Source organism: Eumetopias jubatus, unplaced genomic scaffold (assembly GCF_037043125.1).
Source record: "Eumetopias jubatus isolate StellerSeaLion01/CBP00866 unplaced genomic scaffold, mEumJub1_p1.0 scaffold_9, whole genome shotgun sequence".
NCBI classification, from domain to species: domain Eukaryota; kingdom Metazoa; phylum Chordata; class Mammalia; order Carnivora; family Otariidae; genus Eumetopias; species Eumetopias jubatus.
In genome coordinates, this window is record NW_028274815.1 from 92,047,581 (window position 1) to 92,067,884 (window position 20,304).

General features: G+C 41.4%; 1 protein-coding gene across 2 annotated transcripts in view; it reads left to right on the forward strand.

Moving 5' to 3' along the window:
* The window catches only part of NAPB (NSF attachment protein beta), a 42,347-nt gene that overhangs the window by 17,547 nt on the left and 4,496 nt on the right, over positions 1 to 20,304 (forward strand). The window contains exons 3-9 of one of the 2 annotated variants that reach the window (XM_028123709.2): positions 2,063 to 2,179; positions 3,968 to 4,014; positions 4,167 to 4,244; positions 12,075 to 12,130; positions 12,303 to 12,387; positions 18,968 to 19,072; positions 20,049 to 20,117. In XM_028123709.2, the coding sequence (XP_027979510.1) occupies positions 2,063 to 2,179; positions 3,968 to 4,014; positions 4,167 to 4,244; positions 12,075 to 12,130; positions 12,303 to 12,387; positions 18,968 to 19,072; positions 20,049 to 20,117 (557 nt within the window). Of the gene's footprint in view, positions 1 to 2,062; positions 2,180 to 3,967; positions 4,015 to 4,166; positions 4,245 to 12,074; positions 12,131 to 12,302; positions 12,388 to 18,967; positions 19,073 to 20,048; positions 20,118 to 20,304 lie in introns of those variants that run through there. The other variant, XM_028123708.2, reaches the window with a different exon arrangement.

A 20,304-nucleotide genomic window follows, 5' to 3' on the forward strand; every position in this document is an offset into this window, starting at 1 on the left:
AGTTTTATTGAGATAAAATGGACTATAACATTGTATAAGCTTAGGGTGTATACTGTGTTGATTTACCCATTAAGGCTGACACTTTAAAAGCATTTCTATGAAGAAATGGCTGTAGAAGTACATGAATCTGAAAGTTCCTTTCTGACTAAAATTCATTTATAGGTTAAGTTTTAGGTTAAAACGATGTGTTATGTTTTCAAAATGTACTTCTATCTGAATTATAACATACTGAAAACAATAGAGGAGAAAAAGAGCATTGTCTCAGCGTTTTTTATCTTTTGTGTTTTATAAAGGTATGGTCTAAGGATAGATTCGCGTGTACTAATGAGATTGGCCGATGCATGCATAACAGGAGCCAGTCTGTTGGAAGCACTTTACTTGGGAGGTCCAAGCTATTACTGTACTCTCCTTAGGCAGAGCCCATCAGAGCTGCCATTCAGTTAGCTGCTGCCACAGGTACCCATGTGCCTGCTTACTCCCCTGGCGGCAGGCTTGGCCCCTCCTCTGGGACTGCCAGCCCCATGAGTCGCCAGTTTAAGGGGTAAAGCCTGGTGGGCAGGGGTTCTCCAGTCCCAGCTCCAACTGGGGGCCACTTCCTCTCTGATTGCTCAGTGCCTGTGCCACACTGATGGCTGAGTATTCTCAACACTGCCTGGGCACTCTTTTTGTCTGGCACAGAGCCAGAGTCGAGCCTGGGCAGGCTGGATCAGGAGTCTGTACTGCTGCTTTTCCCTTAGTGGAAGTCCAGAAGCCTGAGTAGGAATTGTGTGGTTACCTCTGGAAGAGGGGTCAGAATAAGGGATGATAGCCAAAGCTTTGTGGAATTGAATGCTTTATTTCTTAATACCAGCAGTGGGTTTTTTGGTGTCTCTCACGATTTTCTGTACTTTTCTGAATGTTTTTGAAATGACTAAAAACATTTTTTTTTAAGTACCACAAGTTCTTATGATATTCTTCATCATGTTTTTCCTAGTGGAGGGATCTCTTTCCCATCCATTCCTGTTAGTGCTGACTTCCCTATTCCAGACCTTACTGAGCTGTGACTCCACAGGCCTCGTGCTTCCCAGTCTATGGTTGTTCTCTCTGAGCCAAGAACTTCAAGACAGTGGGTGGGCTCATCCTTGTCCAGGTTCCTCGTGCTGGCATTTAAACCTCCCAGAACTGGCCTCATGGCACCTTCAGCCTTCACTTCCCCTGCCCACTGTGTTCATCCCTCCTGCAGGCAGCATGGACTTGTCACTGGCCTCTGTTCCCAGCCTTTTCTTGTCTTCAAGCATTTGTTCCTTGTTCGTGAGACTTCTGTGCTAGGGATTCCTTCCCTCATTCTTTTCTGCTGCTCCAGAATCTACAGTCCCTGATCGAAACCTTTTCTGAAAAAATTAAGTGCATAAAACTTTCACATTGTGCCTTGTTCCAACAGAAACCTGGACAGCACCCTGTAACCAAACCCATCCGTCATCCCACAGGGAATGTGCAAGTTTTCACACTAAGTGGGAGATAAAGACATGTTAAACCTCATATGAAGTTCAGTCCGATTTTGTTATAACTTAAGAAACTTGGAGTTTTGAAATTGTGGGCCTTGATTTTCACTCTTTGAGATACTTACTTTGTCCAAGAAGCTTCCATTAATGCTTTCTTCAACAATGACAGCCAAGTCCAGTGGACTCTGTGAGATAGAAAGATGAGTAAATAAGTATCCTTGACCTCAGTGTTTTACCTTTCTTTAAATACTTGTGGCCTAAAGCCACAAGTCAGTATTTAATATATGCTGGGGGACAGAGTTGAACGTGACTGGCTCTGGTACTAAATGGAGGCCTGTTGCCCAGGTGTCACTTGGGAGGTTTTCTGGGGCTGAGAGACACTTTTGTCACCGTTGAACTTGGTTCTGATTTCTTTATACATACCTGAAGTGCACTTGACCACATTTATATATGCTTCTGACTGGAATGCTTCTTTTCAGTGACAAGGAACTTTTCTAGGGGTAGGTCCAGCACTTAGAGCACGGACCACCCTGGGGACACCGGCTGCTCTGTGATTAATTGTAGTGACTTGTCTTCTTCAGCTGCAGGAAATGCATTTTGTCAGGCAGCCAAGCTCCATATGCAGCTTCAGAGCAAGCATGATTCTGCCACCAGCTTTGTGGATGCTGGCAATGCTTACAAGAAGGCAGACCCTCAAGGTAAGACGTGCCTGCATCTCTGCGCAACTAGAACCGTAGGGTCGATGTCAGGGACCTTTCTCACAGGGTATGCTGCTGGACCTTGGAGTCCTGGTAAAATAAATTTTGGTGCTTTGGGAAAATAGACATTTTAGTAATTTTAGGGATTTTTCTGTAATCATTTTGAGCTTTTATGAGGAGAAATTGTGTTCAATTTGTCCTAGCTGTTTAGTTGACAGCACTGTTTTCTTAAATGCCATTTAATTTTATGAATATATTATTACTCGTTAAAGAGAAGGAATGGTTCCTCACTCCTAAATACGTGGTGCATTTTAAGATCCAGTTAATGGGAGATTATAATATCTGATAGTTAAAAACAACTTATTCACACAGTATTCATCTGACTTTTTAAAGAGTGTTTTTCAAAGTACTGGTTTTGAAGAAAGAATGAACTTGGGTATTCAAAGTGGCAAAATTTTGCAAATTTTTTTTTTTAGTTAAGAGTATACATTTATTGATTAAAAGTACTAACTTATTCCTGTAGCACATGCGCTGGAGGCTGTGGAGTCTCCCATTTTTCTCTTTTAGCAGTGTATTTTAACACAAAAATCCCAACTTTTATTATGAATATATCATTGAGAATGAAAATGCTTTGAGGGCTTTTGTATAAAGATTGTCACACTCTATTTCCGAATGTGAAAAACTGGACACAGCCTAAATGAACAGCAAGGATAGAATGGTAAAATTAAAATGCATCAGTATTCTAGAATATGATGCAGGCATTAAAGTCCCTGGATTCAGAGCTTCTTCAATGACTGGTCATTGTCCACATGGTAACCAAAGAACCACATGAGAATTGAGATCTCAAATTTATAAAGAAATGTGCACATAGAAATGCATCCAGAAAATACTGGAAGGAAAAGTACATCAAAATACTAGCAGTGGGTCTGAGTGGCATTCTGGGTAGCTTATTTTTCTGCATTTTTAAAGGTGTAACAAACCACATTTCTTAATATAGCTTGGGAAAAAGTTGCTTTTAATTTTGTTAATCTCTGTACCTTTCTAATTCTTCTGTCAGGCCTTTTCTCTTTGCTACCTCCTTTAAAGCAAAAGCAATAAATTTGGAGCTGTTGCCCATAGGGCAACATTATAAGGACCACCATTTTGTGACAGGAAATTTGTTGGCTCAGTGTTTTAAAAAATTAATAGAATTTATTAGTATCACTTACTAGATTTTTTTTCTTCCTTTTGGCATATACTGGTACACCAAAAGTTAGCATCTTTTAACATTGTATGAAATGTTAACTTTGCTTAAGGGTTGTTTGAACAGGTATTTCAAAGTGCTTTTGATTTTGGCTGCATGAAGAATCAAATCTATTGAAATGATCTTCCTTATGAAGGACTGTCTTCCAGAATTCATATATATACATGATATCAGTGAAGAATGCATTTACATTTATGTTTTAGCAGCTAGAGCTGATGAGTGTTGATGACAGCCCTCATGGTTTGTCTGCTTTTTAATGCAGTCTTGGCCCTGGATGGGGTCTTCACTGGCAGGTTGAGAGTAGTGAGCCAGTCCCACGCCAGCTCCAGTTCTCTAAATTGCACTGCCCCTGCTGGGGACCGAGCATACCGAGGTGTCTGGCCTTGTGTGTGATTTCTGCTTGCTTTTTACTAACTCGGCTGCACATCGTCCACCCCAAATTCAACCTCTTTAACGTTCTAGTAACAGCCAGGAAGATAGGCTCCCCGGAACCCTCTTTGACTGAATGGATTTTTCATTGTTTTTCTTAAATGCCTTCGCTTCAGAGGCTATCAACTGCTTAAATGCAGCCATCGACATTTACACAGACATGGTAAGACACTGCCTTGCTTGAGCGGCTGTGGGGTGGAATCCTGGAGATGGCTTACAGTTGTACTTTTGCTGTTGTTTTTTGTTTCCTAAAGGGATTGGCATTCAAAAAGGTAAAAACAGAACGTAACTCTGTTTTTTTGTTTTTTCCCCCAGGGAAGGTTTACGATCGCAGCCAAGCACCACATCACCATTGCGGAGATCTATGAGACTGAACTGGTAGACATCGAGAAGGTAAGCCAGGGCACGGTTCCTCCATAGCTGGGTACAAGGCAGGTAGATGACATGACTCGGGGAGCCCTCTCCCTTCCAGTAGAGTTGAGTGGTGCAGAGCCATTGAGATGGCTTCACGTGGAGGGTGGGGGACCTGACAGGTTGAGGACTGGATGGGCTTCTCCTGGGGTGAGCACCTGGCACCTGACAGCTGGGTAAGGTTTACCAGGCCTGCCTGTTATCTCTGCTCTGGGTGATTCATGTCAGGATGGTGGTGTTAGCAGAAGTCTTCCTCTTGGTCACCAGGCCTCTGTGGCCCCGTGAAGGGAGCTTCAGGACTGCAGGCACATGCACACCTTTATATTCAGGCCCTGACCTGTAGGAGGAAGAGAGCTGAATGCCAGCTTGGCCACACCTGTTTCATGCAGGTCTCATTTTCTGAGCTGTGGTTTATAGTAGCAAAAGAAGAGAGGCAGGAGAAAATGCTCACTGAGCACCACTGTTTCCCAGGCTCTGTTCTTGCTGGCATGCTGTGAATTTAACTGCTTTCAGCTTTACAACACAGAGGCCCCTTTATGGGTGTGGAAGTTAGGGCTTAGAAGGACTGCACTGCCTGGGACCATTCAGGTTGAAACCAGCAGAGCTGAGGCAAAGCTGGCCCCAGTGCGGAGCTTCCTCCTGTTTCACACTGTCTTCTCAGTCAGGAGATTGCTGGCAGGGCTCAGGGCACCTCGGCAAGAGGAAGACATTTGTCAGACTCCAGAGGCTGCCTCAGCTCTGGAGACAGATGTTTGTGTAACACTGCCCTGAGTACTGTGGAAGACAGGAGGTGTGAGTGAGAAGGAGAAACGGTAGTGGAGGCCATTGGTTGTTCCTGCCAGGCTGATGGGCACCAAGCATGCTCTTAGGAGTATAGTTGTGTCCTATCTGAATGGTCAGAACACTCCCTGAGCCCACTTTGGCATCAGACAGGGGTCCCTCTTTCTTTTGTCTCATGCCTTCTTTCGGCATCTGTCACAGGCACCTAATGGTGCCGCCTCTTCTCCCCACCCTCTAGTGTGGGGCACCCTGGGGTTTACTCCTTGTCTTCTCTCACTCCACATTGCTCCCTTGGTACTCTCTCTGCACTCAGCATCACGGCTTTACAGATCATCTGTATGCCAGTGGCTCGCAAGTCTATCTGCAGCCCACACCTCTCTCCACACCTCAGATTCCTCTATCCTCCTGTCTGCCGACCGTCACCTCCAACCCAGGGTGTCTGAGTCAGAATTCTGATACCCCGCCATGATGTTCCCTTCCGAACCACAGGTGTCTCTGCCTCCTCTCTTTCTCTACATCCAGCCTGTGGGCAATTTCTTTGGTGCTGTCCTCCATGCTCCCAGGTCTGGGCACCTCTCACTACCTTGTTGTCAGCTTTCCCTGGATCTCTGCAAGGAGCCTCCAAATTGGCCTCCCTGCTCCTATTCCTGCTGGAGTTCTGAGCCCTGGGCACAGGGTCCCCATCACTCCTTCCTTTTGGATTCACTCTCTTCTTTTCTGCTTCTGTGTGTTTTCTTAAGAGAAAGGGGGCTTTATACTGAGAAATAGCATGTTGACCCAAATCCCAGGGGACCCTCAAGAGGGTAGCCAAGTTAGCAAGATGGATACTATTACCAACATAAGAATTTCCTCCTGATACAAAATGATAAATTCGTGTATATTACACTGGTTTTTGATACTGTCAGTGGTAGTGACCGCCTCCCCCATGTAACATAGCAGCCAGGGCAATCCTTGTCAAAAGTAGATCAGATTGTGTTTCTACTGCTGACAACCTGCTGTTGTCTCCTCTTCACTCAGAGGAATAGCCAGAGCCTTGCAGATGGTCTCCGAGGCCCCTCTGATCAGCCCCTTCAGCCCTTTGCCTCTCTGAACTCTCCTCTGGCTCTTCCTCACCCTCCTCCCTCATGCTACCCTGTGCTGTGGCCACCATGACCTCCTTGATGATCTTCACACATGCTGGATGAGCTCCTGTCTCAGGATTTAGCACTGCTGTTTGCTCTGTGGGGTTTTTCCACAGATGCCTGCATGGCTAACTCCCCTTGTCCTTCAAATTTTTGCTCATTTGTTACTTTTTCCATGAGACTTATCATGACCACTTAGTTAAAATTGGAACCCCACCCTGTCACGAATACATACCCAGACACCTCCCCCACCTCAGCTTTTTCTTTTTTTGCAGCACACTTGTCACTTTACTTCATGTGCTACAAATGCTTGCTCATCATCATCATTCCTTACACTAGAGTGGGTGCCCATATCAGCACAGAGCTTTACCTCTGGTTTACTGATGTATCCCAAGAGCCCAGAACTCTGGGACATAGTAGTTTCTAAGAAATAGGCAAACGACGCACCCATCTCTGTCATAGCAGCGTATTTACCAAAACACAGAGAATCTTGGTTTGGGGAGGTATCTCTTACTGCTAAAGTTGGATTGGCATCGTTAACCTTTTCCCTCTAACTTCATGCTGACCACTACCTTGTGGCTATTGCAGCACAAAATTCACTGACTTATTACATAGAATTCATAATTTGGCCATTTTTGTCATAATATGCCATGGTTTTCTAAGGATACTTAGCTTGTGACTAAATCAGAGCCACCGAGTGCATTGCATATGCCCCTTCTTGTTGAAGAAGCTATCTGTAGACTCTGGAGAGGATGAGGAGACCCAAACCTGAACCCTTCTTTGCTCCCTGGTGCAGAATTGATGATGGAACAGAAAGGAGATGGGTCTGGTGTGGCTGGGATATGTATTTGGTCAGGGTGTCTTGGAGTGGCACAATATCTTTATTGAGGTTGAATCATCCTGGGGGGACAGCACTCATGCAGAGTGTCTTTCTAGCAGAGTTTGCGGCGTCAGCTCCTTGCCTGGCGTGGTCAGGAAAGCACTCTGAGGCGGGAGCCCACAGCACTGTGCTGCTGCTGCTGCCAGGGCATGTTCTGGGGCAACCACTTCACACGTGGCTCTCCATAAATTCAGAGGGGGTAAAATGATCTATAGCATACTCTTGTTTCCCTTCTTCTAAAAAAAAAGTATGGTCTGTCATGGAAGCTTCTGAAGCCCGTTAACTCATGGTTTTCCTGCCATTCTACGAGTTGGCCAGCAGGTGGCATCTCCCTTCACTGATGTGAAGTGCCCTTTTAAAAGCAATTTAAGAGTATTACTCAGCGCACACAGGGTTACCTTGTAGTGTTCCCTGATGTTTGGGCTCCTGTGTTTATTATTTTTTAATAGATTTTATTTATTTATTTGACAGAGAGAGAGCAAGCAAGCATAAGCAGGGGAAACAGCAGGCAGAGGGAGAGGGAGAAGCAGGGCTCCCCGCTAAGCAGAGAGCCTGGGATCATGACCCAAACCCAAGGCAGATGCTTAACCGATTGAGCCACCCAGGTGCCCCAAGGGCTCCTGTGTTTAGAAATATCATTGCCTTCGCTTTCCTGGTGGGACTCACCAGATGTATTCCGTTGTACTTGAAGTTTAAGTTTGAAAAATCAGTTATGTTATCAGTATATATATGTATCATTATATATACACATATATATAACGTAAGGTACCTTACATTTCACTTACTACAAATGAATTTTTTTCCCTGTTAATATAAGCTGCTATATGTTCTCTGATTCATTCACAGATTTTAGCTAGTGAACAAAGTGTGAAATTTCAAAGACTAACATTATTTCTTTGATTTTATGAAATCAAACAAAATAATAAAATGGGTCCTCTTTAAATGGGCTTTTATTTTTTTTTTTAAGATTTATTCATTTTAAAGAGAGCGTGCGTGCGTGAAGGGGGCAGGGCATAGGGAGAGGGACAGAATCTTTAAGCAGACTCCCCACTGAGCGTGGAGCCTGACTTGGGGCTCAGTCCTATCCCATGACTCATGAGATCATGACCTGAGCCAAAATCACGAGCCAGACGCTTAAACAGCTGAGCCACGCAGGCGCCCATAGGAACGCCTTTTAAATGACCCAGAGGAACTGTGATCCATTTCTCTTTCAGCCCCTCGAGAACATGATTTACTACTGTTTGTTACCATGTAGGTGTGTCTGTGGCAAGTTCATGTTAGGTCCTATCTGGGGGTATATGTTCTAAAAGAATTGATCCCATCTGAACGCTGTTTAAGTTCACCTACAAAGTGGACTCTTCTTGACACTTGGAAATTGCATTTGCTTTGAAACACTGATGAGGACTGCAGTCCTAGAGGGTCTTGTCTCTCATTTCAGGATTTATGTATTTTCCAGCATGGTGACATTTACCAGATTCCCCAGGAAGGAATATTATTGCAATTCCTTTGGTGGGCTACTTAAATAACAGGATAACGAGCTGGTTTTGTATCTGGTTTTTTGTTGTGTGTGCTGTTGTTATTGGTGGCTGTGTTCTACTTTTGATATTTATCATGATCTTTGAAATTGTAAGTAAGAAACAGATTTCTAATGTGGAAGGGTCTACTTGTGCCTGGTAAATTTCACTACATGTTAAAATTCTAAACAGGTATGAACATCCAAAGATGACCTGTCACAACCTCTTTTCTCTGAAACGTCTCTGTTAAGCCACTAGATAAGCTTTCCTTTCAACTATAGCCTCAGTCAAAACTTGGGACTATCATAGAATTTGATTATTGGTTTAATTAGATTATTAAAAATCAAGCTTTAGTTTTCTTTTTTACTATGATAAATCTAGCCATAGTTTACAGTTACAATATTTCGATGAATCAATATCATTATTAAGAACTAGGTTAAACCAAATTATCCACAGTTGTCCACATTTGGCCATTTATTTTTACCCCCAAAACCACAGTTACGTCTAGTTCAACCCAACACTGTTCATTGAGTTCTGGTGTTGAGAACTAGCAAGATAAGTAGTGACACTCCCCACCCCACCCCCAGGAGGTTGTGTAATCTGATACTCTTTACTGAAGATTTGGTCATGTTTCTCATACTTTACCCCATTTGTTACAATGGAAAAGAGTGCTAAATACTTGAGAGCATGGTGACAGTTCAAAAAATATTATTAGTCAGGAATTCACTGATATTATTAGGAATTCACTGAAAAACTTCTTTTGTGGGCATTCCAGATTAAGATATTGGCAACAATTTAATAGGGGTCCATCATTTTAAATGCAACTTGCCTTCATTCACTTAGCATCTATTTATTGAGCACCTACCATATGATAGACACTATGCTAGGCTCAGGGACATAATGTTGAGCAAAACTCTCATGAAACCTGTCCTCGCATTTTAATGGGAGAATACATACATTGATCAGATTATCCCACAGGTGTGTGTATGTGACAGCTCTGACAAATGCTCCAAAGGAATCTATGCCAGATGTTTTCTGTATGTGTTTATGTATTTGTAAAAAGAGGTCCACAGTGTATCTGTTCTTTCATGGCTGTTTGTTAATTTAATATTTCATGAAGAAATTTCCATACTGATACTCTGTCATTATCTTTTTTTTTTTTTTTTTTTTTTAAGGAGGCTCCACAGCCAGTGTGGAGCCCAACACAGGTCTTGAACTCACAACCATGAGATCAAGACCTGAGCTGATACCAAGAGTTCGACCCTTGGGGCGCCTGGGTGGCTCAGTTGTTAAGCGTCTGCCTTCGGCTCAGGTCATGATCCCGGGGTCCTGGGATCAAGCCCCACATCGGGCTCCCTGCTCGGCGGGAAGCCTGTTTCTCCCTCTCCCACTCCCCCTGCTTGTGTTCCCTCTCTTGCTGTCTCTCTGTCTCTGTCAAATAAATAAATAAATAAAATCTTAAAAAAAAGAGTTGGACCCTTAACCGACTGAGCCACCCAGGCAGGCGCCCTGTCATTATTCTTAATCTTAGTCTATTATATTTAACCACTTACCTTGTTTCCAGTTTTGCCCCTGTTATAAATAATACTCAGAAAATTTGTTTGGGGAGCATATTAGTTAGGATAGGCTGATCAAAAAGACCCAAAACATAATTATTTAAACCCATAAATGTCAGGGCTAGGTTCCTGGGATCGAACTTCTCTGCTCATCGGGGAGCCTGCTTCTCTCCCTCTGCCTGCCCCTCTGTCTGCTGCTCTTCCTACTTGTGCTCTATCAAATAAATAAAATCTTAAAAAAAAAATACACCCAGAAATGTCAGTTTTTCACACACTGTCAGTGGTGCTCTGCAGTCCAGACTTGACTAATGTGCTGTGGCCCCTTCAGCCTGAGGCCTCAGAGGTAAACAAATTTTGTAAACCAAATCATTGTTGGTCTTGGTCATTGCACTAGTACATGCAGAAAGCGGGGGCTGAGGCTTTACGGCCAGGTCTGTCCATTTCCAGTCAGCTCTCAGGAACCATAGCCAAAGCTTTAACGTAGTTCTCTAGCCTGTTTTGTTAGTTGTTTTGTCTTTGTGCCTCTCTCTTAAGTCATTTGGTGGGACTTCCTTGAAGCTATGGGCTTAGTGGGAAGGGAGCACCTGTAGTCTGATGTTTGCATAATGCCAGCTTCCTCTTTAGGACTTAACTGGGAAAACCCTGAAATTTAAGGCAGAGGTCTATAGACCTACTACCTGTTTTTGTACACCCAGAAGTTAAGAATAGGTTTTACATTTTTAAATCACTGTTAGGGAAAAAAGCAGTTCATGACACATAAAAATCAAGTGAAGTTGAAATGTCATTGTCCATAAATACAGTTTTTGGAACATGGACACCGCTTTTGTGGCACTGCAGGAGAGCCAAGTTGTTGCAACAGATCATACGGCTCACAAAACCTAAAGTATTTATAATCTGGTCTATTACAGAAAAGTTCATCAGATCCCTAGTTTAAAATGTTGTTCAGGCTTATGTTTTGCTCTTTGGGGTATAGAGGCCACTGGCCTTTCCAGTCTTATAAGGCCCTATCACTGGACTTTACCTATCCCTTTTATAATTGCCTACAAATAAGCTAGTTCTTTCCAGAGTTCTTCTCTCTTACAAAACTGCTGAAAACAGCATTACACGCTATCATCTGTCTCTTTCCATAGAGCTTCTTCCCTTAGAGTTTCTGGCTCCAGTAGGGTTGTCTTCTGCCTTCTGAGTTGTCGTATGCTTGACTTTACTATATCTTATGCCACAATGTGACAAAGCCTTCTAGCTTTCCAGCCTGCAACTTGTTTCCTCTCCACTTGACTGTTAATTCAGCACCACACATTTTAGAATGAAGGCAACACCCTTATTCTAGATGACACTTAAGGTATTAATGAGGAAAGTCTGTGCTGCTCTAGCAAGCTATAGATCTAAAATGCAAAAGGACTTAATATGCCTTTAAAATAACCATCCAGTGTAGCCGTTCTGGGTTTGGCAGCAGTACATGGTGGATGAAGTACATTCTGCCCTTTGTAGTTATTTAGGAACCAGGCAGACAGTAGTTCTGCCATCCTCGGTTTGTGGCTTCCACTATCACTCCAGACTTGGTCATTGCCGTTCTAGCTCCTGGGAAGGGAAGAGGCCTGGAGAAAGACGTACAGTTAGATGGACCGGCCAAGCCTGGTAGAGGCCCACAGCATGCCTCTATACATTCTATTGGAAACAGCAGGTCACAGCTGCCTGGCATTGCATTGGGGGCTGGGAAAATGGCGTAGCTGGGCGTTTGCTTTGGGGGAAGGGAAGAAGAGATTTTGATGGATGGTGAGTATTATGCCACCGGGCTTCTGGATGTGCATGCTTTCGTGTCTTCCCCAAATAAAGGAGGCCAAGTTGTGAAAGGTGTGCTGTTGAAATAGGCTTATCTGTAGGAATAATACCTATGCAAATGTAATTTTTAAATGTAGCTCTTCAGAGAAGTAGTTTGAATAAAATACATGTGTGTTTTTCAGGCTATTGCACATTATGAACAATCGGCTGATTATTACAAAGGGGAAGAATCCAACAGGCAAGTGCTGTTTTCCTTAATATAATTAAATGGGTTTTGTTATGTGCGATAAAAGACAAACCTTTACTGCACTCTGTGAGCATATTGGGCTGTACCAAATGGAGGTGTACTGGGATACCTTTTAATTTTTTTGTTGGATTGTTATTCGCTCTGCTCTGGTTCTTGATTTCAGTTCAGCTAACAAGTGTCTGCTGAAAGTGGCAGCGTATGCCGCCCAGCTGGAGCAGTACCAGAAAGCCATCGAGATCTACGAGCAGGTGAGGCTGCTACGGTCTCACCAACTTCCGGCAGAAGTCACTGAATCTTGTTCTTTTTTAATTATACATTTTACTTAATTTTGCTTTTAATTGAGATATAATTCACACATCATATAATTCATCCTGGTAAAGAATACAAGTCAGCGGGTTTTAATATATTCACAGAATTGTGTAACCATCACCAGCACCTAATTCCAAGGCATTTTCGTTATCCACCACTGGGGAGACACCCCATTCTCCCCTCCTCCCAGTCTCTGGAAACCAGTGTCTAATTTCTGTCTCAATGGATTTGTTTATTCTAGGCCTTCTAGGATAAGTGGCCTTTTGTGACTGACTTCTTTCACATAGCATAGTTTTTTCAAAGTTCTTTATTTTAACATGTAATGATACTTCCTTTCTTTTCATAGCTGAGTAATATTCCACAGTTTGTTTACCTGTTTATCAGTGAATGTTTATCATTTGAGTTTTCTTCACTTTTGAACTATTATGAATAATGCTGCTCTGAACACTTGTGTTCATGTTTTTGTGAGGGGAGGCTTGCTGTTGTCTCGGTTATATACCTAGGATTGGGATTGCTGGTTTATGTGGCAGGTCTTTTTTTAACTTTTTGAGGAACCGCCAGACTCTTCCACAGCACCTGCACCATTTTACATCCCACCAGCAATGTGCCAGGATTCCAGTTGCTCCACATCCTCACCAGTACTTTTTGGGTTTTTTTGGTAATAGTTACCCTAATGAGTATGAAGTGATTCGTTGTGGTTTTGATTTCCATTATCCTCATGGTTGGTGATGTTGACCCTTTTCAATCGCTTGTTAGCCATTTTATATCTTCACTGGAGAAATGGTTCGATTTCTTTGCCCATTTTTGAAGTGGGTTGTTTGCTTTTTAGTATTACATTTTGGAATTCTTATTTCTTAAGAATTTAGAAATTCTTATTTTAGATATTCATATTTCGTTTATATTTATATTTTAGATATTATCGGATATGTGATGTGCACATATTTTCTCCTATTCTGTGGGTTGCTTTTTTACTCTGTTGTTGATGTCCTTTGACATGTAGTTTTTAACTTGGACGAAATCCTAAGAGTTTTATAGTTAGAGCTCTTAGGTTTAGGTCTTTTGATTCATTTTGAGTTAATTTTTGTATGTAGTGTTAGGTAAGGATCCAACTTCATTCTTTTGCTTGTGGATATGCAGTTTTCCCAGCACTTTTTGTTGACTACACTGTCCTTCTGCCATTAAATGGTCTGGGCCCCCTTATTGGAAGTTATTTGACTGATACTCTGTTTGACCATCTATTCTGTCCTGTTGGTTAACGTGTCTGTCTGTGTGCCAGTATCACATTGTTTTGATCATGTAGCTTTGTTTTGAAATCATGAACTGTGAGTCCTCCAACTTTGATCCTTTTTTTCCCTAAGATTGTTTGGCTATTCTGGGACCCTGTCATCTCCATACAAATTTTAGGATCAGTTTGTCAGTCTGTGCTAAGAAGTCAGCTGGAATTTGATAAGAGATTACATTGAATCTGTAGACCAATCTGGAAAGTATTGATGTCTTAACATTGTTAAGTCTTCCAAACTATGAGCTCAAGTTGCCTTTGCATTTATTTAGATTTTCTCTAATTTTGTTCAGTAATATCTTAAAGTTTTTAGTGTGTAAGCCTTGCACTTCTTTGGTTAAATATACTCCTAAGTATTTTATTCTTTTTGATGCTATTGTAAATGTAATTGTTTTCTCAGTTTCCTTTTTAGATTGTTAATTGCTAGTTTTATACACTGCAACCCTGCTGAACTACTTTATTAACTCTAATGGGTTTGGGTATTTTTGTTTGTTTGATTTTTGTTTTTTTTTTTGATTCCTTGGGATTCTGTTTGTACAAAATCATGTAATCATGTCATCTGCAGATAGCTATACTTGTTCTCCAATTTGGATGCCTTTTACTTCATTTTCTTGTTATTTGCCCTGACTGGACCTTCTAGAACAATGGTAACTAGAAGTAGCAAGAGCACACATCCTTGTCTTATTCCCATCTTAGACAGAAAGCTTTCAGTCTTTCATCATTAAATAGGATGTTAGCTGTGGGGCTTCTGTGGATATGCTTTATCAGTTTGAGGAAGTACCCTTCTCTTCCTTTGTTGAGTGTTTTTATCCTTGAGGCATATTGGGTTTTGTCAAGTGTTTTTTTCTGCATCTGTTGAGATGATCGTATGGTTTTTGTTCTTTATTAATATGCTGTATTTCATTGATGGATTTTCATATTTAGAACCAACCTTATATTCCTGGGATAAATCCTTCTTGATTATTGCAAAGTTTGGGGCTCTTCAAGAGTACCTTTAGGTTTGATCATTCTCTAGAAGCACTCACAGGACTCAGTGAAAGCTGTTACGCCACAGTTATGGTTTATTATACCAAAGGATACAGATTAAAATCAGCAAAAGCAAGAGGTGTGCTTAGGGCAGGGTCCAGGAGAGTTGCAGGTGTAGAACTTGTTTTGCCCTTCCCCAGTGGAGTTGTACAGGTAGCACTTACTTCTCCCAATGATGATGTGTGATGAAAATATCCATGGAGTATTGCCAACAGGGGAAGAAGTTCACCTGTACTGGGTGTCTAGAATTTTTATTGTGGCTCAGTCACAGATTCTCCAGTCCCTCCAACGGTTCAGCTGAACCGTGTTGTCAGAGACACCCAGGTAAACAAAAACAGTCTTTCAAGCAGGCCGTTCCAAGCAAGGGCTTAGAGATAACACCCCAGGAACCACAGACAAAGGCAAGACCTCACTTAGGAGAAAATTAATCCTGTACTGTATAGTCATAATGTGTAATCCTTTTAATAAGTTGTCACAGTTAGTTTGCTAGTATTTTGTGGAGGATTTTCAATCTATATTCATAAGGATATTGATCTTTAATTTTCTTGTGAGATTTTTGTCTGGTTTTGGTAGCAAGGTAATAGTAGCCTCATGGAATGAGTTGGAAAGTATTCCCTTCTCTTCTTTGGAAAAATTTGTGAATGATTGATGTTTGTTCTTTAAACATTTGGTAGAATTCAATGATTTTCTCTGTATTTCTGTTTTCAGTGTCATTGATTTCTAATATTATTATTTCATCCTTCTATTTTCTTTAGATTTATTTTATACTTTTTTTAGGGCGTTGAGATAGGAACTGGTTTTCCTCTTTGTTGTGTATACATGTTTAGTGCTATAAGTTCTCCTCTAAACACTGCTTTCACTATGTCTCACAATTCTGGTATATTTTATTTATTTCATTGTATGTATTGATTTCTGTGGATTATTTAGATGTGTTTTGCTTAATTACCAAGTGTTTGGAGGTTTTCCTCTTTATCTTTCTGTTGATTTCTGGTTTGATTCCATTGTGGCTGGAGAATTCACTCTGTGATTTCAAGTCTTATAAATTTGTTGAAGTTGTTTTATGGCCCAGAATATGGTCTGACTTGGCATTTGTTCTGTGAGACTGCTGTTGCTTGGTAACATGTTCTGTAGTATTGATTAGATCTTCTCAGTTGATGGCGTTATTGAGTTCAGTATACTTGCTGATTTTCTATCTCTATCCATTGTTGAGAGTGGAGTGTTGGGAGTCTCTGACTGTGATTGTGGATTTGTCTCTCTTCTTTCATTACTATCAGTCTTTGCTTCACATATTTTGCAGCTCTCTTGTTTGCTGCATACATGTTTAGGATTGCCATGTTTTTTTGGTGGGTTGACACTTTCATCATTATATAATGTTCCCCTCTGTCCCTGGTAGTTTTCTTTGTTCTGAAGTCTTGCTTTATCTGATAATATAGCCTCACCTGCTTCCTTTTGGTTAATATTTATGTGATATATCTTTTCCCATCCTTTTTCTTTGAACCTGTCTTTATCACTATAATGGAAGTGAGTTTCTTATGGACAGCATATAGTTATGTCATGCTTTTTAATCTATTCTTCCAATCTCTCTCTTTTAATTGGTATATTTAGACCATTCACATTTAATATAATTATTGATATATTAGGGCTTAAGTCTGCCATTTTATTTATTGTTTTCTATTTATCTGGGTTTTTTTTTTCTGTTTTCTTTTTCCTGCCTTATAGTGGGTTGCTTGATTATCTGTAGTGTTTTCGAGTAAATGTCTTTGACTACCTGTTTTTAGTGGTTGCTCTAAGTAACATGTACATGATTTATCATAAGCTGATGATGATATCATTTTATCATTTCCAGTGAAATATAGAGGTCTTACTTTTTGTCCCTTTTTCCTCCCCATTCAGTATAAATTAACTGTTTTCTCTGCATATTTAAGAACCACCTCAGTCAATGATATAATTTTAATTTCAATCTTCCAACATATTAGTAAACTCAAGAGGAGAAGAAAAGCCCATTGTATTTACTCATATTTTGCTTATTGTGTTCTTTCTTTCTTCTGATGTTCCAAGATTACTTCTTTCATTGTGTCCTTTGCATTTAGAGAACATCCTTTTGCCATTCTCTTAGGATAGGTTTTACTGCTGTCAAATTCTTTGTGTTCCTTCATCTGGGAATGTTTTGATTTCCCCTTCATTCCTGAAGCATGTTGAGAGATGAGAAGTCCACTTTCATTCAAGTTATTTTTCTCCTGTAGGTAAGGTGTTGTTTTTTTTCTGGCCACTTTTAAAGTTTTTTCCTTAGCTTCAGTTTTTCAGAAGTTTATGTGGCTTGGCTTGGGTGTCTTTGCTTTTATCCTGTTTGGGTTTCACTAAACTTCTTGAATCTGTAGGTTTATGTTTCTTGCCAAATTTAGGAAGTTTTCAGCCATTATTTCTTAAATTACTCTTTCAGCCCTTCTCTCTGTCCTCCCCTCCCAGGACTTAGACAACCTGAGGGTTAGACCTTATTTTATAGTCCAATAGGTCCCTGATGCTCTGTTCGTTTGTTTTTTGTTTTGTTTTTTTTTTCAGTCTGTTTTCTGCTCTCTTTTATTCAGACTGAGTAATTTCTAATGTTCTGTCATCAGTTCACTGATTCTTTTCCTCTCCTGTCTATTCTGTTGAACCCGTCCACTTTTTGTGAAGTTATTGTGTTTTTCAGTTCTGAAATTTCCATTTGTTTCTTCTTTATATCTTATGGGGGTTTTTTTGCTGGAAATTTCTTTTTTCTTTGTTGATGCTTTCTGTTTTTTCTTTAGTTTTAAGCATTTTTGTAATTGCTTGTTGAAGCATTTTTTTAAGGGCTCCTTTAAAAATCTTTGTTGGATAATCTTAACATTTCTGTCACCTCAGAGCCGTCATCTATTGGTTGTTATTTTTCATTCAGCTTAAGATCTCCTTTCTTAGTGACAGCTGGACTAGATCATATTTAAACCTTCTCTCAGGGGGGCTTGGGGGGCGCAGTCAGTTAAGCGTCCAACTCTTGGTTTTGGCTCAGGTCATGATCTTATGGTCGTGAGATCGAATCCTGTGTCAGGCTCTGCACTCAGCACGGAGTCTGCTTGAGATTCTCTCTCCCTCTCCTTCTGCCCATCCTGCTCATGCTCTCTCTCTCTCCTTAAAACAAATAAATAAACCTTCTCTTTCAGCTGGTTTCCTGTGACCCTGCTCTGGCAGCAGAAGGGGAGTGTTGCTTACTGCTGGGCAGAGGCGGCCATTCCTACCCTTTCTTGCCCTCCACCAACACCACATTGGGATTGTTCTCATTACTACTGGGTGGTGATAGAAGTCTTAATCCTCCACTAGGCCTCTTCTGAAACCACAACTGCTGGGAGATGAGGGATGATGCCTCATTCCTGCTGGGTGGAGGAGAGACCCAGGCTCCCCACATGGTCTCCATTGCCTCACAGCAGGGATGGAGGAGGGTGGGCCATTACAAGCTGACAGGGATGAAGGCGTGGCTCCCTTCTGGGCCTTTGTGAAGCCACCTTGGCAGGGATTTGGGGTTCCTCCACAATTGCATCTCAAAAGCATTGACATCTCAGTTCTCTCTAGGGCCTTTACTGAAGTGAGTAGGGGTGGGGCCATAGTGTTCTGTGGTGTTTGGCTAGAGTAGAGCAGTAATTACCTAAACTTTTCTTTCTTGCTAGGCTGCCCTTTTCCAGGTCCTTCAGCTAGAGAAAGCAAACTTCTGTGTATTCTTTTCTTTTCTTTCTTTTTTTTTTCTGCTGCTTCTAGTGTGGCATTTACGGGTTGCTGGCTTTTTCTGTTCCAAGTTAGGGATATGTGAAAGAAAACGAAAACCCAGAGAACTCCCTGCTGTGTTTTCTGTGTGTCTCAAGGTCCCTAGCTGGTCTCCTGTCTTGTCTCTACTTTTCAGTCTCCTTATGTTGGTTTTATATAAAATGACTGGGGCTTTCAGTTGCTCTTAGCAGGAGGGATAGAGAAAAATAATGTCTATTCCATCTTCCTGGAAGTAGAAGTAGAAGTTTTCTGGGGCATTTTTAACAGGTTAGCACTTATATATTAAATATTGTTTCTTGTCTAGTGTGTGATACTGGGTTAAAAGAATATATTCATAGCTAAACTGATGTAAGATACACAAGTATTTTCTAAAGGGCAGATGAGGATCAGTTTGCCTACTACAAGAAGGCAAACCCTTGAAATCTAAATCTTTCTGTGCCTAGGTTGGGGCAAACACCATGGATAATCCTTTGTTGAAGTACAGTGCAAAGGACTACTTCTTTAAAGCAGCCCTCTGTCACTTCATAGTAGATGAACTGAATGCCAAGGTAAGAGTCCTGCAGTGCCAATTTCAGCTGCACTTTACCATGAGAACAGGCCTCAGGTCCTCTGTCATTCACGATATGCTTTGTTGGGTGATATTGGTTATAGTAAGACCAAACTGCATGCATTAATAATAATAATAATAACAGTAATACTATGCTGTGCATCCCAGCTGTAATCTTGAAACCACTGCCGAAGTGCTAGCTGCATTCCCTTCAGTAGTTTTGCTTTAAAGAAATTAGGCGGCTGGGGCCCCTGGGTGGCACAGTTGGTTAAGCATCGGACTCTGGGTCTCAGCTCAGGTTGTGATCTCAGGGTCCTGTGTCAGGTTCCCTGCTCAGCGGGGAGTCTCCTGGAGATTCTCTGCCCCTCCCGCTCATGCTCTCTCTCAAATAAATAAATCTATCTTTAAAAAAAGAAATTAGGGGGCATAGGGAGGAGACAATAAAAGTGGAATAACAGTCTTTGTTTCAAACTCCAAAATCACATCAGAATGTGGCCTGGGGAGACCAGAGGCAGAGACTTGGGCGGCCTTGCTGTCGTCATGTCTGGGGCTGGGAAAGCAGAAGTAAAACTGCTGAGAGGAAAGGCGTCCTTCCCTCCAGACTCAAGCACAGAGGTCTGACTGTGATTTATGTGGAATCTGGACAGTGTTAAGGAAGAGCTTTTTTATGTAGTGGGTGGAAACAGACACCTGGTCTGTGAGTTCTTACAAATTAGATTTGGTCCATGTTGTCCTCTCTACAGCAACCTAATTCAGAAAAACTGGTTTAGAAATTTATTCTTAACTGAAGGTGGCAATTCAAATTGAATAGGGTTTCCTGTGTTGATTTTGATGTTGAGTTTAACAGCATACTTCTTATACATTTAATTAAATAGGCTGCAGAAAGATCTTACTGAAGTGGTAAGATGTTCAGATAGAAAGGGCTTTATTTCCTGATTCAGTGAGTTTGACATTAATGAGTGGCTTTTCTCTTTCAGCTTGCTCTTGAGAAATATGAGGAAATGTTTCCAGCATTTACTGATTCAAGGGAATGTAAGTTACTGAAAGTAAGTAACATCACAAATTTGAAGAAGAAAAAAAAAGCCTTTGCTGTCAGGTGGGATCAGGTCTAAAGTGAAACTCTAATTCTTTGAGGAGCACTGGTACTCTCCTGCTTTTGTAGAATAGGTTTCAGATGCCAGCAGAGTCAAGGACATAAGCATTGTGTTCTAAACCAAGCAACTCAGAAATGTG